At 37.6% G+C, this 27994-nt stretch overlaps 1 protein-coding gene across 1 annotated transcript; it reads right to left on the reverse strand.

Annotated features, from left to right (window-relative positions):
• Positions 1–310: 310 nt before the first annotated feature.
• Positions 311–26897, reverse strand: SCLT1 (sodium channel and clathrin linker 1). The gene is made up of 19 exons (XM_009896016.2): positions 26689–26897; positions 25633–25702; positions 24486–24541; positions 23980–24112; positions 23087–23209; positions 22418–22483; positions 21089–21159; positions 19312–19402; positions 19048–19139; positions 17238–17415; positions 16008–16106; positions 15015–15086; positions 13644–13718; positions 13064–13209; positions 11996–12188; positions 10623–10819; positions 3559–3637; positions 2320–2415; positions 311–1303 (listed from the first exon to the last, which is right to left on the reverse strand). The coding sequence occupies exons 1-19, from the start codon at positions 26700–26702 to the stop codon at positions 1241–1243; spliced, it is 1914 nt and encodes a 637-aa protein (XP_009894318.2). The 5' UTR covers positions 26703–26897; the 3' UTR covers positions 311–1240.
• Positions 26898–27994: the final 1097 nt, after the last annotated feature.

Here is a 27994-nt window from a genome sequence, read left to right on the forward strand (position 1 = left end):
AAACCAATAGTTTCCATCAAGCACTGGGTAAGCATTATCTATCGAGTGATTTAGAAGTTACAAAGTGGAACAGTACTCGTCACGTTTAAGATGTGTCACGCAAGTCCAGGATGGGAGCACTTCAACATTAGTTAACACCTATCTGATGTTTATGGTCTGTGCTGAAAGAGAACCTTAAGTTCAGCTGCACTTTCAGAATTATATATAGGAAGTTTCTCAACTATCCAAGAAAAACATGTATGTCAGAGAATTCAAACACATAAAAGCTGGGTGACTGAATGACTTCACCAGCTTTGGGCAAATGGAAGTGAGAGAGAACTGACATTCCCAGACACATAGAAACAGATTACAGTCCTTAGAAATGAGCTGTAGGAACACCCACAGCAGCAGTTTATTTATTTACTGTTTCCCAGGGGCATCAGAACAAACTGAACATTGTTAACACTGGAAGACAGTGGAGACATTTCTCACCTAAAATCCCTCCCACAAACCCAGCAATTATTTGACATTCATGATGTAATTATTATCTTGCTACAGTTCATAAAAGATTTTCAGAGCGTTCCCAAGTTACTGCAGTACAAAGGAAAATGAAAGGTGCCAACTGCATGTGAGCAAAGCTGCTTGTGAATTTCAGTAGAACTTTATCTGTTCCCTGTGCACAAATCTTGTCACAGCTGGAGCTGGTGCTTTCTAGACCAAAGCCCATCAGCAGCCACAGCAGTGAATCAGATTGTTTCATCTGCTACATTAAGAGGACATTAATTACAACATTCTGCAGTCTTCTTCCATTCTTTACTATCAGTACAGAGTATATTAGAATCATAGAATTGTTAGGGTTGGAAGGGACCTCAAGGATCATCTAGTTCCAACGCCCCTGCCATGGGCAGGAACACCTCACACTAGATCAGGTTGCTCACAGCCACAGCCAGCCTGGCCTTAAAAACCTCCAGGGATAGGGCTTCTACACCTTCCCTGGGCAACCTGTTCCAGTGCCTCACCACCCTCATGGTGAAGAACTTCCTAACATCCAATCTGAATCTACCCATTTCTATTTTTTTCCATTCCCCCTAGTCCTATCATTACCTGGCACCACTTCATCCACTCCTTTCTTACCTGAATAAACCAGAAAACGTCTATCTTAGGTTTTACAAGCCTTGCCATGTATGACTCTAATGTTCCGATATGAAGTTTCTCCAGCAATCTTCTCAACTCCAACAGAGTAAGTGAACAACGCATGTGTCTAAGTATTTTCCATATACTTCAGGGAAGCAGCTTTTTTCTTCTGTGCAGTTATCAAGCTGAGCTGTAATTCAAAAGAAAAAGTTTGTTTCTGATAACAGGCTTTTGTAAGATGCAAGTATCAGTAGAACTTCAATCTGGAAGGTATCATAAAGGACGGGGGGCAAGCATATGGAAGTGGAGATTTGGGGTAAACAGTAGAATGTACAATGCACTCCATAGATGACTACTGCTTTTGTCTTGTTTCAGACCAAGATGATGAAAGATTAGGTAGCAGGAGTACACTTACAGAATATGTATGTTAAACATCATCCTGTGTTGTTTCTGCTTCTTAACAAATTACTATTTTTTTAATAATAAGAGGGCAAGGCAGTTCTGATGTCTGTCAGTTCACAGGACATGGCAGGAGGTACACAAGGTTGCAAGTTGAACGCTAAGCAGGTCTGCACTATCAGTTTTGCCCTGCACACCATTTCCCCCTGCTCTTCGTGCAGCCACCCAGTGAATTAGACCAGAGAACTCTATCAGGCTGAAGAACTCCACAGAGTCCCCACAGAAGATCTCTGCTGCCCTAATGATTATGAAAACAGTTCTCCAGCCATCAATGCAAGACATGCCTGGTTTTAAAAGAGTCCCCAGGAGACAAGTGTAAGAGCACAACATTTGCTCTTTATCACCTGATCCATTGCTTGTGACTGCTGCAGGAGGCTACACCAAGCTGAAGAAGCCTGCTTTGTGTAAACAGGAGCTGCAGTTAAAGAGGTTTTTCCTCTTTGTGAACTTGCTGTCATTTCTGAAGATGGCAATATTCATACACCTTCATTCACACGTTTTCAACCACGTAAGTTTAATGCACATCAAATTTGTTTTCATAAACAACTCTATGCTGGTGTTGAATAGACCATGCATCAGTTTTGTGCTGACATCCAAAATACAGCTGCTTGTTAAAATTCTATTAGTAATAATGCACATAAATGATCACCTCTGCCCCAGGAATGATACAAAGGGAGGGAGTTTTGTAACATTCAATGAGATTGCCTTAATGCACTTGGATAACGCAGCTGTTTGTTAGTTTTATACCTTTTGAGATGCTGTAGTTGCCCTCTGTTCTGCCTGGCTCAGTCGCCTTTGCAGCCTGTTGATGTATTCTCGACATTCCATCATTAATTTTTCATCCTGTGTAAATGAAATACCTTATTACAAATGCAAAGTTGTTCTTACTGGATCCATACATGCTGTAGTGAAGAAGCTTAAGCCAAGAAGAACATAAGTGGATCTGTTTACCACTTAGAAAAAGCCTGAAGACATATTGCTGACGCATTAGAAAGAATTTCCAGCTCAAGTATGACATCATTTGAGGTTTCCAGTCACTCAGAGTGATGAGGAGACATTTTACTCATTTTACCATCTTGAAGCAAGATGCATAAAAGCTGACATTTTAATCCAAGTAAATGAATTCACACAATCTTACAATGCAGATGTTTTAGCTATACTCAAAGGGAAAAAAGCTACACTTAAGTAAGTGAGATGATAAACTTACTATAGATCTTTTTATCCAGGGGTCTGTATAAAGCCTTAACCACCATTTACATGGTGCATCAGCCCCATTTCTCTCCTCTAAGTAACATAGCACTACAAAAAAACCCCCAAACCAAAACCAACCCAAAAAAACCCCACCACCCCCCAAGAAAACCAAAAAACAAATAACAAACAAACCCAAATCCAACCAAACAAAAACAACACCGAACTTTTCCTTAGACAGAATTGGATGTTATCCTGGATTTATGAGGCTGACAGGATAGCTGTTTCTTAAGTGGCCATTAATTATTGAACAGTGCACATTCCAAAAGAACCCTGCCCTTAATCTTTAATGGAGGATTCTTGTATCTATATGCATATATGCACATGCAGTGTAAGTTATACTATACTGTATGTGAAGAATTTGCTATATCTGCACGTGCTACAGTATTCACACCACCATAACTACTCCCTTTTAGGGTATGTCTGCATACACTGATATAAGTGACCTTGGAAACATTTCCTACATTATCTACAGTTGCTAAATTAGTAACCTTGGAAGATGATCTCTCCTTTACCTTTTCCTGTCATTTGAGAGTAAAGTTCATTTATCTCCCTGCCATTGGAACGCATCAGTCAGCAGAAACAGTGGGGGTTTTCCAGTTACGACTTCTCCTGTCAAAAGTCATTAATTTTTCTAAACCAGCAGCACAACTCATCTAAATAGGTTTCTGTAAGATCCTAGTGTGCCTGCATCAGGCAGTAACTGAAAGTTGTTGTCGTCATCAGTCATTATCTTACCTCAGTTACCTTTTCATTTGCCATTTCCAGCTGAGAAATGAGCTCCTGGCTACGAAGTTTTTGTTGACTCAGCTCACTTCTATGAATCAGAAGAAAAGGTGCTGATTAACACAAAGTAAAGCATCAGTTATTGGAATATTGGATACAGCTTTGAAAATCAATTCTTAAACTCTGACAAACCATCTTCATTGTTACCTCCCCTTAGAGGAGTATCTAAATAATTTTCTAAATTAGAAAGTCTCTGTTGGTGAAAGCAATCTGTCTCCTGTGCTCATCCTGAGGTGTGGAACTAGCACTCTTAACCGCACAGGCCCTACCCAGACTGCAAGAAATTATTTTGACAACTAGATCGCAGTGAACATGTAGTTAAAGGAACAGTTTAACCTTGTGAGCATCAGGAAACATGACAGCTATTGAGCCAGACAGTTGATGCATTCTAATTGTTAACCCTCCCCCAAACACACATGATGAGATTTTTCTATTAGAACTGAGCAGTAACCCCAACTGTTGAATAATCAAATCAGTCCCTACTCCGTATTGTCTTTGTTAAGTGAGTAGGAAACAAAGGTGAGCTTTTAGCATTTTGGCAGACGGGTGATAAATCTGCCAGCTGTAGCAGGAACACTCTGCAAAATTCTCCTATGACAAATATAGCATGTGCCAGCTGGGGTTTTTCGGTTGAATTATACTATAATATGCTTCAGTTACTCTTGGTGATTATGAATTTTGTATACTGCCAGTACCTGCAGCTGTCTCTCATACTGTTAATTTTTTTCTTTAATGAACATCTTAAAATAAGCAGCCATGGCTGCCAAACATTACAGAAATGCAGCCAAGAATAATTTTTCAGAAATGGAGGAAACCTCTTCGTCTCAAGATGCTGTGCAATTCACTCCCATCTACTGTGCAGGATGTAAAGCGAAGGCGGCAGCCATGGCCCACACTTCACACACAAGCACAGAAAAGGCCATCTTCAGAGGCAGCTTCTTCTCAGTTATATAAAAGATAAACCTGAGAATTCTAAAGCCCACACATGGCTACTGATGAGTCAGAGAGTAACTATGACAGAAATATTTCAGAAGCAGAAACTGGAACAAAGGCACCCAAAATAGCTGCAATCAGATGACTTAAGATAACCAAAGTAGTTAAATTTAAAACCAATATGGCAAGGATACTCTTTTGTAAGTGACAGTTATACAACAAGTGAATACTAAAGCTGCTGTTCAATATAGTAGTTTGAACAGAACAGGTTCATCTTACAATAAATAGTTTTTATTTCCCCCAAGTTATATCTTACTACTAGACAATGGCAGTAGTAAGTTAAGACTATTAATGAACCAATTTGTTTATACTATGTATTATTATTTTTATTACTTTATTAGTTGCCCACTCCCAGCCTACTCACTGTGGCAGCAGAGTGAGAGACAGAGGCAGCCTCGACACTGTTCAGGAACAGCTGAAACATTGCTGTGTTACCAGCACTGGTTTGGTCATGAATCTAAACCACAGCACCACACAGAAAATTCACTTCATCCCAGCAAACCTCCATACAGGCTTCTAAGGAGCATTAAGTTCACCTTAACTTAAAATTTGAGACTCTCCTGAACTTAAGCTGAGGGTGATAGGTTTTTCATATGTGTTTCTAAACACATATAAAATTAAATGGGTTTTTTACATATGCACAAATTCTTAGAGAAAGAAACAACCTAAATTCAAGAGAAAAGCCCTGAGACAACCCATCTTGAAATAAATGAGTGCTGCACCACTGTTTTGCGACCTTTAACAGTAACCATTCATTTGCATAACTATTTTATAATTGGAAATATCTGCTGTTTAAGTTCACTGCAGTAAATGCCATTGGAACTCAAAAGTACATCTCGAATGGATGCAGCCAGAAGTCCAACAGCCTCGTTTCAGCCTGCCATACTGGACCTATTACAGGAATAAGGAGAATAAACACTAGTCATGAGGCGGTAGTCATGCTGCCAAAGGCAATGTTTTTATTCTGAACGATGACCTATGTTGCAAGAGGCACTGACCCGCTCAGCTACCCTCAAGACTGGCTTTTGGCACAGGTATGTTGAAGCGAAACTGGTTCCCTGCCCTCTTGCAAGGTGAAGGTGAGGTCTATTACCAATACATCCTTCTAAAATTGTGCAGCATCTTAAGGTGCTAAGATGGAACAAAAATCTTTTTGTAAGTGAAGTCTAGCATGTATTTTTATGAAGCAAACAGTCATATTTAGTCTACAGCTATTCGATGCACTGCCTGCTGTTTCAGCAGTGTTTTAATTCCAAGTTCAGTTTTATAGACAGCAGTTACATGTTTAACTTGAACTGAGACCCAAATGTCCTCGTAAGCACAGAATAATTTCAGTGAAGCCTTAAAGGATCAATTTATTTATCAAGATTTTTATCTATAGGTTTTTCACTGATCTACTAATTTAGAAACATCATCACTCTGCTCTGTTGTTGCAGGTTGCAAAATGTATTTGTTTTGGAATTAAAAATCACCCAGTGTTCACTGATGTTGCTTCATTTCTGAAAGTGTTTATTTAATGCTTCCTTTATGCTGCTGCTGGGAAGTTAGAAAAGAAGCCAAAATGTCTCAGACACGTTCACATGGAAAATGAAAGTAATGAGGACAGAAGTGAAAAAACAGCAACAGATCATGAATTTCAGTCAAAGGAACAGGAAACACCTACAATAACAAATGGGACACTGACTCAAGGCTTGAGAGCTGCACTAACAGCAAAGTTCTGGTGAAATGCAGTAGGAAATGCTTTTATGTAAACTATCTCCCCAGCAGACATGGATATGACTTTTGCTAGGAAGTTTACAACTTATGAAAAACATTCCTTTATAAAGCACAGACTGTGCTGTAAAAGTAATAATTCTCATTAAAAGCTGAAATTCTGCTATTTGTCACCAACACACTCTCTGCATTTGCTCACATCTTTACAGGATCTAATACATCAAATACTACCTTCAAGAAGTGTCGAGGAGTGCCTCCGACTGTCCCTAAAATACACAATATGCTGCTAAACTTGGAGAGCTCTCTATCTAAAACCAAAAAGTGTATGCTGGTATCTTCATCCAAGTTTGTACACAATGAAGTTTCTAAGGAAGACACTGTTTTCCTTACAAGCTCACAGCTTAACTAGTCCTCCCCAAACCACATAAACTTCAAAATGTACATACATAGGAGAGCTGGGAGAACGTCAGCCTTCCGTGTGGCCCCTGCTTGGTGATACCACTTGCATTAGCCTCAAGAGGAGTTTCAAACAGAGCCTTTAATTCAACAGATCCTGATTACCCATTAGTCTTGTTGATACCTTCGTAATAAATGCATTTACTGCAAAATTATTTTACTTTTTAAATAATCAGCAACTTAATTTTAGTTCACAACACAGTAAGAAGCGATTTGCCATTCTGTATTTGCACTCAAAATGTTATTGTGGTAAGCTTAAAATAAATACGATAATTGTTCATTTGCAATAGAAGCAAGGACTGTACATTGAATACTACTATGTGACTCAGGAGCTCGTTTTTGTACCAACTTCATTCTGCTCTGTATTAGGATATTAGGAAGAAATTCTTTACAGTGAGGGAGGTCATGGATGCCCCCTCCCTGGAGGTGTTCAAGGCCAGGTTGGATGAGGCCTTGAGCAACCTGGTCTAGTGGAAGGTGTCCTGGCCCATGGCAGGAGGGTTGGAACTAGATGATGTTTAAGGTCTCTTCCAACCCTAACTGTTCTATCAATCTATACAGTTAAGTATCTAGTAATGCATATAACATGGAAAAAGAAGCTGATTTTAAAGTGTCTAGATAGTATTTACAGGTTCTGTTCTAGCCACTTGTCACTGTAATAGCAGAGCATCACTGCACAGATTTCATTAAGAAATTCCTCTTCCAGTTTAAATGACCTTCTAGCAGAGAATAAGCTTCTTTCTATTGCCAGCTTCCTTGTTAGGCAGAGGAAGCGTCTAATACAAACACCTGCTTCTAGCTTATACAGCATGGGAAAGCGTTACCTACAAATACATCTTCAAAAATAACAGACTTTGCTTTTGGACTTAAACCAAAACAGCTACTGAACGCACAGGATCATATGGACTCGACAGTTGTGATCCACGAGGAAGGGGGTTTCTGCTCTGCTCACCAGGCAGTACTCACTGATACAGGACATTAAATGATTGCAGTTTTCCAGATGATGCCACAGAGCCAGTGTCACACATGAACAGTGACATCTGCAAAATTTACCACCTACTTCTAATGCGGATTCACAAAGCAGACTTCCTCTTATGTTTGTGATCTTTTCTGTGTCAGCGTTTTGCTGCAGATAAATAAGGTCTTGAGCTTTTGGTCTACTGTAGCAGCATTTTAACACTTAACATTAAAGCTTTCAATGGGAGAGCAGCTGTTTCACGTTTTTAATTATTTTGGAAGTCTGAAATTTTTCCCTTTTAATTGGAAGCTGCTGAACTACATTCAGGACCTCGTTATGAACCTAGATGCTCAACTGTGAGGGATTTTATAGTTTCATTTACTGAAAATAAAATACAAATTAGCATGAAACACTACAAAGTATTTTTCTTCTCCAATTAATGCATTTCTCCATTACTGACAATATGTCAAAAAACTCCTAGTAAGTCCCAGCTAATTACAGACAGTGGAAGCTACACCACTGAAATTGGCAGTGAAGAAGCACAGCTCCCAGTGTCTTGCAGACAAGCTCAATGCTTTGATGAGGCTTTTTCCTTTTGAAAGAACTGTTTATTAATCTTTGCAAAATGCAGCATATTTTAAGGCAAAATAAAGCCAGCCTATATTTTGACGGATAAGGATTTAAACTGAATTAGTTACCATAGGTGACAATCCTCTACTACTACAAAGTGTTCTAAATGCTCTGAAAGGAGCCCCTGAAAAAGTGGAAAGTAGTTCAGTGAAGCTGTTAGTAAACCAGAAAGGTCATCAATAAATGTTTGATCAATCCTTCTTGTATTTCAATCAGGATGGAACTCACAGTGCTCTGAACAGAAAATAGGTACAACCAGTCACGATAGCGTCACTTGAAAGAGGAATGAGCCTAGGTTCCCAGGGGAGCACCACTACATGCAAGACTGCTGTTTGCCTAGTTCACTGGAGGTCTATCTAATTCATATCCTTCTCTAGAGAAGATGATGAACCAGGTTCAAGTAGTGGTACAGCAACATTTTCAGGAAGTTGTTTTCCTTGCTTGTGTAGTGAACTTGTGTTCTAATTCCACTCATACCACTGGTGTTCTGACAACTAAGAAAGGTCAAGCTATGCTTAAAATTGTGACTCCAGAAATTGCATAGGATACTGGAAATAGTGCAGATAAAGCTGAGAATATTTAAGCCATTACAATAATAACCCATGAGAAATCCAAAGATGAGTCCAAAGGAAATACAAGGTAGAATTCACAGGTTTTCAATTTTAATAGGGCACAAGGTTTGATTCCTTGTTAACGTGACAGTAAGCAATTTCTACAATCAGTTTGAGCAAAGAACTACAACTGAGTGTATCCTACGCTTTCAGTGACTGAAGGGTCATTTCAAATCTCTCATTAACAGAGCTGCCTACCTCGATTTTTTCCTTTCAAACCCACTCAGTGCACTTCCTCAATGAATGATGTATGCCATCTTATATTCTTTTTAAGCACTTTAAAATTAAAGAAATGAGATTTCTGAAATCAGGCTTCCTAGTTGAAAAGTTACTATGTACCAGCTTGCCAATCTCAACAAGCTTGGAGAGGGACACAAACTTCTAAGAAGTTCTATAAAAATATCAGGCTAATTTAATCTCTAATTTATTCTCTACCTGATCTGACAGCTTCTTGAGCTCAGAAATCAAATAAATCAAACACGTATCTTTGCCTCTGTTGAGAGAAAGCTTGTTCAAAACTCATCCTCCTAAAAGCAGCAGCTAGCTGGCTAACCAGAGTGAGCCTGCAGCTAGACACAGCTTGGCTGTTACTTGCCAGCCAAACACAAGCCATGTGAGGGAGCTGAGGTGGAGGAAAGCAGTATCAGTAAAAGGACATACACTACAAATCCACTCTGCACAGATCAATCAATTTGCATTTTAACATTGTGCCATGTGTCTGCACACTGAAAAGAAAACCCAGGATGAATGTAGATGCCATACATGCTTATTTCATAAGTTGATCTGTGGGGATTCTTAGTGTTTCTAAATGGCTATGAACATCCAAGTGGAAGCAAACTATAACAGTGTGCATTTAAAACAAAAGTTATGTTTGTAAAATCGATTCCAGATGTAACTTGCAAATGGCTCATTTCTCACGAGGATACTTGCTTCTCACTCATTTCCAGTAATACCCCTGTCTTCTTTGAAGCAGTTGACATCTGTCTGTATATAAGCTCACAAGCACCACAGGTGCTGGTGTTTCCCAACATCTAGCAATGATATGTAACCTGTGTCTGTTGTGTGAAATGCCCTTGTTACTGTGCCCTTTCAAAACTTGTAAATATCCTTATATTTTGTGCTGGGAATACAAGTATCAGCTGGTTACCTGGCAACCTGTATGAACTGAGAGAAAAGTAAAGTTTATATCATATTTTTGCTTAGGGCAATCACACAACTCATTTGTATCCTCATTTATGACAGCAGAAGAGAACATTAGATGTGTGTCCTAAAGGTATTTTACAGCTCATTTTAGAAGTCTGGAGACTCGCTCAGCAACTAATTTTATGGTGGACTGTTCTGAGTAGCTGTAAATAGAGCTTTTGACAATCCAAGGCTAAAATTCTCCAAACTGAGTGTGCTGTATCTTGGCAGAGAAAATTAGAAGTAATTTATTTCATTTACTTCCGTCATTACAAAATTCACACACCAACAAGATGAGAAATTAGCTTCACTAAGCACCCAAAGTTCTCTTTAGAATATTCTTTCTTATTTTGCCAGAAGCAAATGTGTGGGTGGTTTGCTCTTCATAGTTTTTCACCACAGGTCTACTGCCATACACTAAACAGTAAGTAAAATGGTAACAGCTTCTAGAAAAGGAAGAAAATTGCACTTACTTTAGCTTACTGATCCTGACTTCTGCAGTTTCAGTAAGACTTTTTGTTTCTTCCTTCCACCGGTTTGTTGCTTTTTGCTGTGCTACTAACAGGCGTCTCAGTTCAGCAGTAGACTTCTGACTGGTGTCTTCCATTTCCTTAAGCTGAGCTTCATACCCACGTTCTTTCAGAGCGTGCTCATGCTCCATTGTGCTTATCTAGCAAAAGTACAAATTGGATACAATCAAGTCCCTCACTTTTTATTTTACTTTACTACACTCGAGTTAAATTTATAAACATTTGTTGCAAGTGTTTTTAATTAAAGTTGTTATTATATGCTCAAAGAGATGCATGTTCCCAAACCAATCTAAGCAAATAGTGCAACTGACAACAAAGTATAATGAGCTGTGGATGCTTATTTTGGTAAATAATCTTGATCCTTCTCCCTGGTGTTTTCTCCACAAAAACACGTTCGTTCTTTTTCATCTAGCTAAAATATGTTGGGAGTTTAACTGCATCTGAAATCCTTTGTACACCAGAGGAAAATGAAAGCAAGTAATAAATCTTATCTGTGACTAAAATGGAAGCCTCTCTGATTAAAAATGAGACACAGTACATGGCACATACTTTACAAATGGTACCTCTATGTTACAAGATTCTGATATTTTTTTCCCTGCTATGTTTGGCCAAAGGGTTCTGGAGTTGGAACAAGATTTCCTGTTTAATTTGACTGCTTCCTTTATCTTGTGCTGCAAAGTGGAAACTGGAATGGAGATGGTCCCCATTCATAGCTTGTAAAACCACTCACCAAAATCTTGTTCATTGCTCCAGATACTTAGATCCCCTTTCAGTATCTTTACACTCTTAGAGTTAAGAACAGAGGGGAAATAATGCTCTTTAGATGTTGAGAAAGCTCATCAAGGTCAAAGTTCTTACTCCCTGCAGAAGCCAATGGTACCATGAGACAAATTTATTATCTCAACTGTAGTTTGTTCAGGTGCTTTTAATGCAACATGTTCAAAAAGAACCAACCATCTTTCAACTAATTATCTTGTTCACAGCTGCTCATATAGAAAACTGCCCTCTGTCCAGAAGTACAGCACCAGTACTTGACAACCACACTATGAATTGACTTAGTAGTTACATACTACTCTGACTACATACAAGTAGAGGAACACTCTGGAGATTCACATTATATTACAGACAATAGATAAATGACAATCTGGAATCACTGGGGCACATGATGTTACAACAAAATTACTTCTAAGCAGAAACCAGGAAGCATTGCTGACACTCTTATCCTTGATTTAAACTTTCAATGCCTCTTAGAACTGTTCCTCTTATTAAGCAAGTATCAGTTTTATGTTAATATAAAACTAACATCCAATCCATACCTTTATTTTAGCTTTTTGTTGAGCCTCTATGGCCTGCCTTCTCAAGCCCTCCATTTCTTTTTGCAATTGTTCATTCTCTTGCTGAAGTTTTAGCCTTTGTTCACTGACAATAGCACAGTTTTCTCTTTCTGAATCCAGAATGCTTTGCAATTTACAGATAGCTTCCTGGCAACGAGATTTCTCTTCCTCAGAGCTGAAAAAAGAGAAAAGTATTGTTGGAACTCAAGAGTTAACAACTTCTGTACTAGGAAAAAACATTAAAAAATAGTATTGGTACAGGTCTTTGGTCTGACTCAGTACAGTTGTTTCTTCCTGAAAGTTTGTAATTGGCTCAGCACATTTAATGGGGTTGACAGCCAGAGTTTTGCACAAGTCAGCAAAGAATTTTATTAAGATGATGGAATTCATAAAGTCAATCTAATAACAATGAGAAATAAAAGATTTGAATGTTCATAGCATTTCCAGATTCCCAACTGAGGATTGCTCTGGTGAAATGACAGGATTTATGTTCATCAGAGTACATAAATGAAGCTTCTAGAGAATCCTGCACTTTACATACTGAAAACAAGTACCTGTTCTAAAAACTACGTCTTGTAGTGTACTTGTTACCATTGTGTATTATTGCAATTGCAACAATACCTGAGTTCCCAACACAGACATGAAATTCAGCATGCTATGGAAATAGTGTTCTACGTGTACTAGGAGACACCACACTGTGGATCAGTTTATAAAGTTATAAATACTGCCTGTTTCAGAACAACTTTTCATACAAATATTATGTTAAAATGAAGGAAGAGTCAAAAAAATGTACTTCTATTTTCATTTTTTTTTTTGGTCAAATAACTGCTTGCAGTTAAGTAAAATCTTTCATTCTTAGCATGCAATTCCCTTCAATTCTTTTATAGTGGCTCATAATTCCCCTTTCTTTACAATTATGATCTCTTGATGATATCTCTGCGACTGGCTAAAAAGATATGACCAAAACCCTAACATGTAATTTCTAACTATTTCACTTGTTAATGATTGCCATTGTTTTCAATTCTGATTTCTGTACCATCCGTTACTTACTTCATTTCTAGTTGTCTCAATTTATTTTGTGTTGTCTGGAGACTGAGCTGAAGGTCGCCTTTGGCACTTTCTGCAAGTAAATATTTCTGATGCAGTTGCTCTAGTTTTCTGCTGTCAAATTCTCGTCCTCTGTCTTCCCTGTAAATCTGATGAATACACTTGCAGGTAAGATCACCTTTACCTTGCCCTGGTGATTGACAGTGTAGTACTGACAAGGAGGACACGTATTCCTCATTGCATCATTCCAGTGATTTAAAACAAGACTGAATTTCTGTTCTGCTGCCGTGACACTCATTTAGGTTTCTGTCTATGGAGCTTTTAGAGTATGGCAAACATCTCTCCTTTTTACACTTTTCAAAGAATCTTCTTTTTTTTTTTTTCAGTTATGCACTAGAACTTTTCCAGGTGTAATAACCCTCCACCCAACGACCATAAGATACATATATTTTCATGTGCAATTAAGAAAGCCTACTGAAAAAATAGGAAAATGTAGAGGGGAAAAAATGGGAAAAACCAGCAAATCTTTTTCTGCCAAAAAGAGATATCAAACGTGACATAAAAATACATGCAATGGCCTTACCTTTTCAAGTTCTTCTTCTACTGCTCTCTTTTCTCTAATGGCTCGTTCAATTTGACTCTGTTTTTCTCCACATTCCTATTTTCAGAAGGAATTAAAAAAATTAGCCTGCAAAAGGAACTCGAAATAAAAATTGAAAGGAGCGCCAAAGCCAAAACCCAGCCATTGTAAATGTCATTCTTGATGCTGGCACCTATGCATTTGATTGTATTTATCTGCTCATTGTTTTTCCTACATGACCAGTCCCTATGAGGAGAGGCTGAGGGAGCTGGGGTTGCTTAGCCTGGACATGAGGAGACTCAGGGGTGACCTTATTGCCCTCTACAACTACCTGAAGGGAGGTTGTAGACAGGCGGATGTTGGTCTCTTCTCCCAGGCAGCCAGTACCAGAACAAGAGGACACAGTCTCAGGCTGCTCCAGGGGAGGTTTAGGCTGGATGTTAGGAAGAAGTTCTATACAGAGAGAGTGGTTGCCCATTGGAATGGGCTGCCGGGGAAGGTGGTGGAGTCACCATCATTGGAGGTATTCAGGAGGAGACTTTATGGGGTGCTTGGTGCCATGGTTTAGTTGATTAGGTGGGTTGGATTGGTTGATACGTTGGATGCGATGATCTTGAAGGTCTCTTCCAACCTGGTGTATTCTATTCTATTCTATTCACTAGACAAGACTGAGAACCATAAAATGAAACCTTTCAATAATCTGAACCCATAAATAGGTGCATACACACCCAGCTCTTTTGGTCTCCCACTTAATTTCTTACAAGTTCCTGGTTCATTCAAGAATAGGATGATTGTGAACTACAGACTTCCTCCTACTTATACTTTATCAACTTTCATTGCTACATATCCAGATATATAAATGCAGTATTTCAGCTTTCCATGTTTTGTTTATCCCTGGAAGAAAGAGGCATACTTCAGTAATGCCATCACATGGAACGTATTTTCTAGAGCACAGAATCTCACTGTCAAAACATTTATGAACTATGGTAATAATGTAAGTAACTCAAGGAATAAACTTGCACAAAGAAATGGGTGGATTGGCAGAACTGTATTTTTTCATGCAGAATCAAGCCAGTTCTCAGTAAATGTAAGATATGACTATACACACATAAGGCAAATCTTTACATTGAAAATGAATTTTCAAAGCAAATCTTGACACCTCTGCAGCAGTCACTTTTGTCAAGTAACATGAAAGTCACTGGATGTTGCGTTCATGTTTGGAGATACGCTGGATGCAAACAGATTCCTGGGCAATTACCTGTTGATCATGTATTAGTTAACTTTAACCTGAATTTAGTAATTTACTTGACCAACAAAAGCTAGGCCTCTCAAATGTTTTGCTGTCAAACCCACTTTCATCAGTCAACACCATACCATCTGAAGAGCTGAAAGTTCTTCTGTTAGTCGAGAAGTCTGAACATTGTATTGCTTCTTTGCAGAGTCTACCTGTGATCAGAAACAAAGAAAACCTAAAACAAAAATCCACTGCACTGTTTGCCCATCCTGTTTCTTTTTAATATAGAGTCTGTATGTGATGCATATACACAAGTATGAAAATACCTGGGACTGCAATAACTGACAAGTCTTACTGCAGAAATGCACATGAATGTTTATCAATCACTACTAATTTGACAAGGCCTTACAAAAAGAACAGTAAAAACATCAGGAAACCTGCTGACTATTAGGTGCAAGATATTTGCAATTTGTGTAACAGGTACTTTTAGATCAGATAACAAAAGCTGTATTTGTTAATACCTGGAGAAACATGACAACTCATAGTTTGAAATTTTACTTTTTATGTGTTTCTTTTTAGTAATTTCTCTAGCAAACTCTGGTTTGTGATACTGGGTCTTTGGGCTGTTACCTGTACTTAATAGTAAGAGTCTCACTTCCCCAAACAGGTGAATATTTATAACTACTGCAATGCGAAAAACCTGTCAGTATAGCTTCCAACAAGTCCCTGTAATCTGAATGCACACTGTAAGCTTTCAACAACAACTTCCAAGGTAAGGACATGTATCATAAATCAAATACCTTGATACCAATACCACTCAGTCTGTTGATGTGTCAGTGAACAGAATCTCTGAAAATGAAGTGCCACTTTTTATGTCTCCACAGTGCAGCCTACTGTATAGCTATGTCTGCACAGATATCAACACTTTTGGTTCTTGAGACAGTTAAGAATATAGTTTTGTTCAGAAGAATATGTCTGAGCAACAAAGCTGAAGAGTTCAGTACTGCCAGCAGACTGCCTTGCTACCTTTATTATCAAAACACTTCCTGCTCAGGATCACTGCACCATCAATAGCTTTTCACACAGAGGAAAACAAAAACATCTTCCCGTTCCTTCTAAACAATGTAACTTACTGCCTTTCTAATTCCTGCCGCAGTATCTTCTACAAGTTGAGACATTTCATCTTTCATTTTTTTTATTTCCTCTTCCTTTTGTTTCTCCCTAAAGAGTGCCTAGAAAAAAAACAACACAAACTTGAAATACTACTGATAATATTCTAGTGGTGATGATATCTAGCACAGAGAGAAATCACACATAGTCACTGTTCAAAAAACCTTTTTCCCTATTCACTTTGAAGTAGCTGACACCAAGACCCAACAAGCAAACAAGAACAGCAAGAACATTTTGCTTTACAATGGTGAGAATTACAGAAAAAGGTGCAGCAAGGAACCCTTCCTCCAGAGGATGGAAGAATGCTGCTGATGTTAAAGTAAAATAGGAAATGCTGGTCTGGAAAGGTTATAGAATACACAGTTCTTGATAGGTGAGGTGAAAAAATCTTTGGTGGCACAAGGAACATAAAGGGAGAAAGACACAAACCCACCCCTAATAGTTGAGACAAATTCAGGCAGTAAGATGCCACTTCATTTGTTGTACTGTCTTTTACTGCTCCCATTCAGTTAAATTCTTGTAAACCCTTGTAAAATTCTTCTGATGTCTTTTTGCAAGCTTAGCTTTGTGTGCTTTATAATGTTTGCAAGAGCAGTGTTATTATGATAGCCTCACTCCCACCTATGACATCATCCTGTGACAGTTATAACACATTTGTACATAAAGATTTGGTTTATGGCCTCCCTGTATGTCTATTTTTCTTTGTTGACTCCTGCACTTTGCTAATCTCTCAAGTGTTGCCTGAAATAGGCTGATCAAATCTGCATGTTTAAAGAAAAATCTGCACTTAAAAAAAATCCACACTATGTTTAAAGACATCTTAATTTTTAACTCTTGTTCTGACCTTTGTATTCATTGTATTGAGCACCTGTTAACGTTATGTCACACCATCCACACCATCTCCAAAAGTGTTCTTTGACAGGTAAGACTAAGTTTCTAAGTTTTTGATAAGAAACTGTCAAAAATGTTTGCAAATTCAAATTCAGGTACAGTATTATCACTTAGATCACCTTTATCCAGGCACTCAACATAGTCTTTGAAATTCATACTGTCCTACACATTGCTGATTTTGGCACAACAGACATAAAAGCAGCTTGGCACATATGCCTGTAAAAAACCACTGTCAGGCACTTCACAACTCCAAGGGATGAAAGTATTCCAGCATCTAAGAAACATCTTCATCATTACTTTACCTCACTTTTTTGTAGGTTAGCTTCTTCCAAGAGCTGTATGCAATCCTGGACTTTTGCAACAGCATCATACTTCTCCCTTTCTAGATTAGCACACCGTGTCTGAAGCTCTCCAATTTTTTTCTCCAGGGCTGTTCGTTCTGTTCTCAGCAGTTCAGCGTTTTCAACAGTAACACATAATCTACAAGACAGCAGTATTTTACTCATTTAACAATAAGATACTTAAGACACCCATTCTTTCAAACTAAACTAATAGGAAATATTTATTCCTAAGTTGCCAAAACTGCATTCCTGTTCTTCTATTTGTATTTGGACTCAGTCCTTGAGTTTAGTATTCATCAACTTCTAGAGAAAAATAGAATTAAAGGAGTTAACTCAGATATCTAATCTCAGATGGAGCTTAGAAGAATGTTGCTGTCCTGGGATACATCACTGAAAATGTTCTATATTAAAACAGAACAGAACAGCCCCAGATGGAATACAGTTTTCCTCTGTGGAGGAAATGAATAATTGGATGTGGGCAATGAAGTTGCAGCTATACCATTAGAACAAGAAAACTGTTGGCAATTTTACAGCACCTCAGAAATTCTTAATGTTTAATTACGATTGTCAGTACCGGTAGGCATGAGAAAGGGCAAGAAAGCCTCAGCAGTATCCTCCAAAAAACCTCAGAAACATCCACAAGCTGCTGGTACAATAAATTGCATGGTTCTAAAAATCCATAGTGAGCACTCTGGCAACACTTGGGCTGCCTTTTCAAGCAGCCATGCTTTTGACTTTCTAGTGTTTGTAGTAAAACATATAAAGAAAGGCAACTACTCTATTTTTGTAGAGCCAAAACCCTACAGAAAATAATACTAGCTAATTCTTTAGACATTCTAAAAGAAACTGAAGGGCTTCCACAACTCTTTGGCCAGTAAAATTAATCAAGGACAGGTAGCTACAAAAGCCTGTGCAACAACTTGAGGCAGCACAATCAGTCACAAAGTTGACTCCCTACTAAGTATTTGGTTTCTAGAGTTACTGAAGAGTCTGCTAATCATGCTCACAAGGCTGTGATGGAGGAGATAAAGTCACACAATGACTTCAACAATAAAATTATGAATTCTTAGATATCAGGTTCTTTGACTAATGCTAATAATTCAACAAATGTTGGTGATACTTGGATCAAAATGCCTGGGCTCAGCTGTGTCCTATAATTGAAGTGAAGGGGGTAGGGGGGGAAATCCACACAAAAGACTCTGAGTCTTAGATCTGCCACTAGTTATAACGTGCTGGAATTAAAGTTCTGCTCCTCAGCAGGTATTCAAACTACTTTTGTAACTAGCATTTACTGTTAAGAAGCATGCTTTAACAGCGTTCTTAAATATTTGGTTTGGCGAAGACCTGAAACCAAGTCTTGTTTACCACAGAAAGAAAAATCTGTATTCACCTCAAAACCAGGTAATTTACATGAATATTTTCAAGTTTCATTGTGAATGTTTTTCTTTAGAATTCTACCTAAAGCTAAAGAGAACTGAGTAACTAGAATTTGTGCCCTAAAAGAAAAACCACACGCTTCATTTTTTCCTCTATTACAGTCAAAAAAGATCAGGTAGTCTGTTTCATCATTTTAAATAGACTGAAATCAGAAGCTGTTCTGAAAGGCTGCAGAAAAGGAAAAGTTACAAATAGAGAGCAGCCAAGCGTAGGACACCTGTACTTTGAGAAAACAGAACTGCTCAAAAGCACAGACTCCAGAGGCTGAAGGAGATAGAATGTTTTCTCTCACATGCATGTATCCTGTTATTAACACCTGAGGAGTCATCTTTACCTTGTTTCCAACTGTTTTATGCCTGACTGCATCTGCTGCAAGCGTTTGTCAGATGCTGTTTCTCTTTGCAGGGCAGACACCACATCCTCTTCCTAGAAAGAATGTATGTATTGTCCAGACATCATCTCAGCTTTAATCAACAAAACAATGATACACTAACATAAACCAAATTATAGAACAACTTCCAATTAATTTAACATCAGCACTCAGGTAACTGACTAGGCAGTCAAATGCAACAGAACATTGTTCTTTTCTCCACAATACCTTTCTTTTCAATCGGCCTTGAAGCTTCTCTGTCAACTTGGTCATTTCATCAACCTTAGCAATTGCTGTCTGCCCATCTATTTTGGCTTGCCTGTGTAAAGAAAACAGTCTATCATTGACATTTCAGTTGTTACAGGGGGGAAACTCCAGCTCCATTACAACTTTGTTGTCACAGCTGTGAAGGGCAGGTAGATTTCATAATGCTGCTTATCTAGGGCAGAAAAGGTTTTCCCCTTCTTCTCATTCTTGCTATGAGAGGAATACCAAAGATATTGAACTGTTGTCCTGTGGAAAGATACCCTAACAAAAATGTGTATGTGCTGATTACATATTTGCAAGGACTAAGCAATCAAAAACTTTAAGTGATTCAGTAACTATAACTGGCCACAGACACTTACTAGAGAAATCTTGTTTTCTAATTAGATTTCACTTTTAAAAAGCATTTTAAAAGAATGTAACCGATATGCTCTGTAATCTGAATAGGTTTTATGAGCTGAAACAGTAGTGAATCTGTTCATTTACTCTAAACCTGTACCATTTAGTGTGGGTACTGTGACACAGCTACTTTAATATTTAGGAATAGTGCAGCTAGGCTCATTAAACAGATGCTGAAATTTGTCTAACACTCAATCTTAGCAGTGATAAGCACAGAGCATTACAGCAGACACCAACGGTTCTTTATTGGAATATTTTGTATGGTTTTGGAAGGGAGGAAAAGGAATATCTGATGCAGTCATTCTCTCCTGCAGGGATAAAATCAGTGCCAGCATGTGTTCAGCCAGCCTAGGCCTCTAAATACCAGCATTACCTGCAAAAGCTGCATAAAAGAGAGGCATCTTTAACTGTGTAGATGAAAACAGAAAATATTTTTACTATTACCATTTTTTGGGCGATAATTCTATCTTTTGATTTTAAAGAACCACTAAAATGTAGCAGTTCTTCTATATTAGCTATTTTGATCACATTATCAAAAGAAAATTAGAGTAACAAAAAGGAAAATTTAATAATTAAACTAAGCATCAAGTACATTATAAATTTTAAGCTTAGAAATGCATGTTTGTTTTAAACAGTTTATTTAAACTTTTAAGTAATGCTATACAAAGAAATACCACTGCTTGATAATTAATCCATTTCCTTTTTATTCTCAGTCCACAAATCCACCATTTACTGGAATTAAATTTTAGTTTGACCTCATCCATCACTAACTAAGAATTAACAGTAAACTGGCACTGAAGAAACTTTGGCTGTAAAAACAAATAACCATGGAATTGTATCACAGGTTCTCATTTTACTTAGCATACTTCAGGAATATAATTAAAACTTCTTTTATCTTTAACTTCCAAAGGGCCTATGGTTTAGAGGTCTTTATTGGGAAACAGTGAATGACAATTTTATTAAAAACATTCACATCTGAAACTACTTTAAATGTTCAAATTTCAGAGGTGTAAGGAATAATTATGTAACTAGGTTTTGAGCAAATTATATTCTAATAAAAACCTACCTTCAGAGGCAAATTGGATGTGATGCTGACACTTTGAACCTTTTAAATCAAAGGTGAAATGTTGCATGTTTCAGAAGACAGCTGAACCAAACTAGAACTATGCAAACATTCATGATGCACACATTTCTAACAAACTGAACGTGCATTAACTGAAACCATTGTGACTATCACTACCAGGTAAGTTTGCAGTAAAAACAAGGCCCATGGGACAGCAGTAGGTTAGAAAAAAATGTAAAAGAGAAATACAGTAATTTTTTTGGATTGTCTGGTTTATACCTCAGTTGCTTTCGTAGCTGCTCTAGTTGCACATTCTGTTCTGCTACAGTTTTCAGAAGCTCTTGATTGCTCTGCAAAATACAGAGATTTGTAACCTGTAGTTTACTGTATTGAAAATGCCACATTCAGAATTGTTATAGGACAGTTTTAAAGAACGTAATACCATAAAACCAGCCAGTAATGCCCATTTAATGCTGTGGCTGGTCTCCAACTGCCAAGGTTTAGGTAGAGTGAGTGAGAAAGGCAAACGCTCTTTCACCATAGTTTGGCAGTGTAAGAACTTCAGAGATGAAAACTATTAGCTCAGACCCACCATTTACACTCCCATCTTGTTTGGTGTCTTCTTTAGTACCTTGTGACTGAGTACCACAGCAGACAACATACAGTTAGAAAGAATCCCCTTTGTTTTACAGAAAAGAAACAATGAGCAATTGCATCTCCATTTTTTTTTCTATGCCACCCATAGTGTTGGAGGTGTCATTCTCCTTCAAGTGTCCTTTCATTTGGGAATCATTTCATATTTTTGTTGCTCCACTAGCCTCTCTACATTTTACATATACTTCCCATTGAGATACTAGAGAAGACCACAACTGCAGGCAGTATTCAAGATGCTATTGTACTGTGGAATTAAGCACAACATATTCCTTTTCCTTCTTTCCTAATACTTGCTGAGATTCTTCCTGCTTTTTTGACTATTGCTAAGAATTGTTTCAGGCCATCTCCTGCTTCTAAAATACCTAATTCTGAGGGGTAACAGTTAATTTCAAGACTATCAGAGAGTACTCAAAGTCCCTTTTGCCCACATAAGAAGCGCTTCTAGCACAAACTTCACTGAGTCTTTCACCTTCATTTTTCTACATTATTAACATGTTTTGTCAAACCTGGAAGTCCTAGGTTGAATCTTAAGAGACTAAGACACTGAAGCCAGCAGTGCCAAAGTAGGAATCAATAAAGATGTGGCAAAGATAGACTGTAGAAGAGGACATAATTCACCTATTTTCTTCCTTTGTGTAGATAGTTTTGGTTGTGCGATTGAAGTACGCTGGCTACAAACTAAAATGCTTACTAGTTACTTCTTAAAGACAGAGCTCACATAATATTAAGAGCTAACCTCTCAACCACCCTGACCTGATGTTTGATGCTCAGGAAAAATTGTTGCTACTACTTGATTTTTAACTGGTCCCCATGCAAGTTTGCAAATCCAAGTGGCACAATTTCATCCTCAAACAGGTATGTGTGAAGGACTTTTTGCTCTTCTTTTATACTTTAATGCTCAATTAGGAAAAAAAAAGTAATTTATTAGGTCACTGTTCAGAAGGTTTTACTTACCAACTCTGTTTTCTCTTTGTCTATACGCAGTTGCTGAGTCAATTGTTGAAAGAGAGCCAGTTGATTCTAAAAAGAGAATTCAGAGTTTCTTACATTCATTATCAACATAAAGAGTATGGAATTAGAGAGTTTCATAGTGAAATGAAAACATTTTCAAACAAGTTTATGCGTGTTCCAGGCAATGCAATATGCCTTTCCCAGAAAGAGCAGACGACAAATAGGTTGCTAAACACAAGACAGTGTTTTAAGACTACTGGTGAAGTTGATTTTTCATCCATTTACACATGCTTCTTTACTGAATGACAACAGGAAATGGACTATTTTTCCCCACTATCCCATGGTGATCTTTGAGAGAAAACTCAGGATTCAAACATAGAAGAAAATGTGAAAGGCTTAGACATTTTTCTGACTCAGACTCGGTGCCTTCCCCAAGCTCTTGCACATATGTTTGAAATAAAGAACCTAAAGAACCCTTCCAATCACCATGCTGCAGTTCACTGATAAATCAGTGACCACATCAGACCACACAACTTTAGATGGCCATTATGGAAAATAATTAACAGTACTGGTAGAACACTTTCTCCCACTTCAGGGGGATCCACGGAGACCCAGAATCTCTGCAGTACAGAAAAGCATTCCAAAATTACCAGTAATATAAATGAGAATTACTTTCTGCTTTTGCCTTTCAGCCATGTGAACCTGCATTTCAGTCATGTATTCCTGGTACTGCTGTTGGAGTCGATCGCGCTCCTGTGACGTCATCTGACAGACCTTTGTTGCTACTTCTTTTTCCTAAGTTACAGAACAATAGTTTGTATAAAATATTCCATTAGATCACATTCACCTTCATCTATCATTCTCTAAAGAAATCATAACTTCTGTTTTCAAGAAATGCCATTTTCAGTACTTCTCTGCACACACCAGAGCTAAGCAGACAAAATGCCAAATCGGTTCAGAAAAACCAGATGATTAGAAACTCAAAATCCACCTGCAAGTCAAATGCAAGTCTTCCTGATTTTTTTTCCTAGCTGAAACTTTTACAGGTATTTACTGTGGTCCTACACCATATATAATATTCAAATACCTAAATTCAGCTGTCAATTTATCTTCAGCTTAACCATATGCAAGAGGATTGATACATCACCGCAATAAGCTCAATAAAATGTGCTTACCTTTGCAGATGTATACTTGCCTCCTCATATCACATCACAGTGTTTTAGATTAAAATGCCAAGCTACTACAAAAACTAACTTGCAGGTAAGTACTTCATTAATATTCTGGTCAGAAATGCAATATAAAGATCAAGTCAATCAGGTAAAATTACAGGCAAAAAAAGAATTAAAAATCTTCTTATATGAGCCTAGAGAAGAAGTTTCTTCAGGTCTTTAAGTTGGAAGTATAAGTACTTGTTTCTTTAGCTACAGGAAGTCAAGAGGGCCTCAAAATACTTTGAAGGAACTTGGAACAAGTGATTTCTGAATCAAGAAATAAAACACCTTCCCCCAGTCTGCCAAAGCATTAACAAAAGAAATAAAACACTACAAGTATTTCATCTCACATACTTCAGTCAACAGCCATAGTTGTTCTTGAAGGTTTTTCACTATGTCTTCATCTGCAGGAATATCGTTTCCCAGAGGCATGAAAGGAATAGCTTGCAGTTGCTTCTCAAGACCCTCTTTCAACTCTGCATGCAGCCTGAAATTCAAAGAACTAAGTTCAGCAAAGTCTTAATATAACATAGATTTTAACAACTGAAGTCTATTGTACCTTCAGTCTGTACATCCTATTTACTTCGAAGTCATACTGAAATCTATTAAGTTATATTCTATAAACACAGAGAGTTTGAAATAGTTTAGTAGCTAGTTCTTAGAGGCATGGTTACACCTCCTAAACATGGTGTATTACGCACTTAAAACTCTAACATTAAGTTTGTGAGAATAAAATCTTCAGCTATTAAGGAGGTTCAAAAGATTTCAAAATGACCTAGGGGAAATAAAAGAAAAAAAGCTTTGTAAGGTTTAGAAATAAAGAAAAGCAGCAGTAGTAACAGGGAAGTGCAACTATTTACCTTTCATTTTCCTTGGCAACTTGTTCAAATTTTAGTCTCATCTCACTCATTTGTACCTAACAGAAAAACCATGCAGGAGTAAGCATTCATTTAGTGACACAAGTTTTGGTAATCCTTTCATATTTTAATTCTGACTGACACTGTAAGAGATGAACAATTTAATTCAGCATAATACAGTAATTGAAAGTCACATTTTTTTTTTAAGGAAAGTCACAGGATGCCTCTGAAATTTAGTAGGTACTAAGTCCTGTTATATCTAAGTATTCAGAAGTTACCATCAGCATTAAACTTACCTTTCAGAATTCATAAAGCTCTTACAGATTATTAATTAACTCAAGTTCTTTTAGGAATAGAGTGGATAACGCTCATCTTTTATGCAGTAAGCATTTGAGAAAAAGAGTTGAGGAATTAACCAAGGAGGAATTTTAGTTGCATGAGTCAAATAGCCTGTTTTGTTAACTGAAACCATACAGCTTCTATACAGCCTTCTAAAATGGGTCAAACTTGGGGACTGTGTTTGCAGAATCTTTATGATGGGCAGATCAAACAAATGAAGTGACTGGGTATAACTTCTGAATGTGAATCACAAGTAAAAATTGCTTTCTGTATGCCACAGATTGTAAACATATCCCTTTGCTTTTTGGTACTGGTATGAAGGATAAAAAAGTTTCATTTTGCTGTGGTTGAAAGGAAAACAGTGCCCTTTCACCTCTGCCTCCATGATAATTAACATTTACATTATTTGAATCTGAAGAACTATTAAGAATGAAGAAGGCTGGGTGGATCTGCACTTGCAGGACTGAGCTGGACTGCATGGCCAAGATATACCTGCAGGGAAAGAAGGAAACAGCTGCTTCCTCTGAATGTCACCTAGAAAAAAACCTGCAACCACATGAAAAGATCTAGAGCAGTAAAACATGCACATTTCATTTCACAACACTGCTTCTCCAAAGACACAGTAATCTTTGCAATTCAGCCAAACTCCCAAACTTTTGATAGAAAACCGTCTGTCCATGTGAGGCAGACTGCAGCCCAGTGAGTTTGTCAAGCGTGGCACATTTGTACTTCATTGATAAAAAACTGATGTCCTAGATATTAACACTCTAAAACAGTAATATGCGGCCTGAAATGTTAGGAATATCCATACCTCATAAAGCTGCAGCTGTTCTCTCATTTCTTCCAAGTGTTTATCATACTCTGTGATTAGCACTGACAAGCTAAAAAGTTGAAAAACATGCGGAGAATAAATTTTGTAAATGATGAAATATTTTAAAATTAGTTAATTATCAGAACAGATTTCTTAGTTCAGAGAACAGAACAGTCACTTTTCTTTATTTCCAAGCTTGACATTCATCAGAATCAAATGAACAAATTTAATTGCTACTTTCAAAGTATGATCATTAATAGAAGATTTCCTATGCACAGAAGTGGTACATGGGACACTACAAATGAGAATACAACATTTCTGTTTCATCCCAAATGATTAAAGCCTAGTCTTTTTTACTGCTTTCACAGGCAACAGCAAAATGACCTATAAGGCAATGGAAAATAACGTAGTTCTACTTGTATAGTTTTTCCTTCACAAAATTTTTGTAACCTATAATAATTCTCTGAAAAATCTGCATTAGTCTGAAGTGTCTTACAAGCTAACAAGAAAGGATAGTTTATTGTTGCAAGAAGAAATTACAGTGGCTATTAAAGAATTTACTAATAGGCAACTTTAGTTGGAGATTGTCAACTGTTTCCATAAATATTACATTATAGAATTGTTTTGGTTTGAAAAGACCTCTAAGATCATTATTTGTCCAACCTTCAAACTAAGACCACCATGGCCATTAAACCAGGTCCTGAAGTGCTGTCCACCTGACCTCAACAGACAGCAGTTACCTGTTACCTAGATCAGTATAATCTTCCCTGAACTTTTGTTTATTATCTTCAAATTTAGACTAAAGATTTCCTTCATTCATCTCTCATCCTTTCTTTCAATTGCGGAGGAAAAGTCATAGATTCAATTTACATAATACACAAAATAGTACCTACAAGCAACTACTGCAGGAACACTTTTACAGACTCCACTCACAAGTTCTCAGACACGTGAACATATGCAGGTAAGACCACAGTCACCTTGGTATTTACTTTCAAAAGCACATGGCAATTTCTTTTGACTATTTGGAAGTATTCCTGCTTATCTGGCATCAGTTACCTTTGGTCCATCATCCTAGATGCTGATATTCCATCACAAGCAGGGACATTTTCCTGTAATGGCACACATTATACATTAGTATTTACACATGACTACATATCATTTTAAATTTTATATATAACCCAAAGCTGTTGTTCTGCCTCTATTGTAATTATAACCCTCGAAGTGAGGATGTGGGATACTGTGTATGTTCAAAAATCCATGAGTGAAAACAGAAATCAAGTGTTCTTTCAGGGATATGTTCTCCTGCTTCTGGCAAGCTTCTGAAAATGCACCAAAAATACCAGAATTCCTTGGTATGACAGTTCTGTTCTGCTATTGCTGCTTGGAAATATCATAAGCAGCTCCAGAGTTGTGTGATGGACCAAAATCAGGGCCAGATCACTCTGAAGTGGGATGTGCTCTATGTATGCAAGGATATTTGTCACAAAAACTCATCATAAGAATTCTTACTACTTTCATCCCTGCATCCACATACCTGCTCAGCAGTAGCTCTCAAACTCATATCTGCTTTATACTGTTCAAGTGCCATATCTAGGCGCTGATCTGAAAAATACCAAGTTTGAGAATCACAACTACAACACAGTGTACACTTGACTGGCAGTCAGAAATATATTTACTAAATGTATTCTTCTAAAAGAGGATACAGGAAAAAGACAGAGGGGACAGAAAGAAGGCAATAGTAAAAGGATGCCAAGGTAGCTGCCCTCGCTAGCCATAGCAGTCTGCAAATATGACAGGGCAAGGTGCAAAGGGGAGCAAATGTCACTCACAGATGTGCTCACCTTCAAATGTGAATAATTATATACATTCTGATATAACTTCTGTGTATTTAGTAGCTTATACATATGGAATGGAGGAATTACTTTTTGTAACACTGGCTGCTGATACTTCAAAATGCATTCAGGTAATATGCAATTTATAAGTGATCAGTGTCAGGGACTAGCAATTCATTCAAGGAACCTTCTTTACAACCACACATTTAACATGAGTATTTATTCTACAACATTAAATATGACAGTGTTTAGAGAATCTCTTTTTATGTTTATTACAGACGTTCAGCATTTTTAGAACTTTGATTTCACATTCATGAAACCAGCGAAACATCAACCCATATATGAGACTTAGAGTAGGCTTTAAATAATTTAGCTCTCAGTTGGCATACAAACTTCAGATTTGTCATCTGACACCTTTCAAAACGTATGCAGTGTTTTAAAGAGAGAACTGAACTCCTTGATAGAAAAGGCAACTCTTAACCACTTCACAGCGAATTTACTCTGAGCTCTCTTTAGAGCCTAAACATTTA

Source organism: Dryobates pubescens, chromosome 24 (genome assembly GCF_014839835.1).
Source record: "Dryobates pubescens isolate bDryPub1 chromosome 24, bDryPub1.pri, whole genome shotgun sequence".
NCBI lineage: Eukaryota > Metazoa > Chordata > Aves > Piciformes > Picidae > Dryobates > Dryobates pubescens.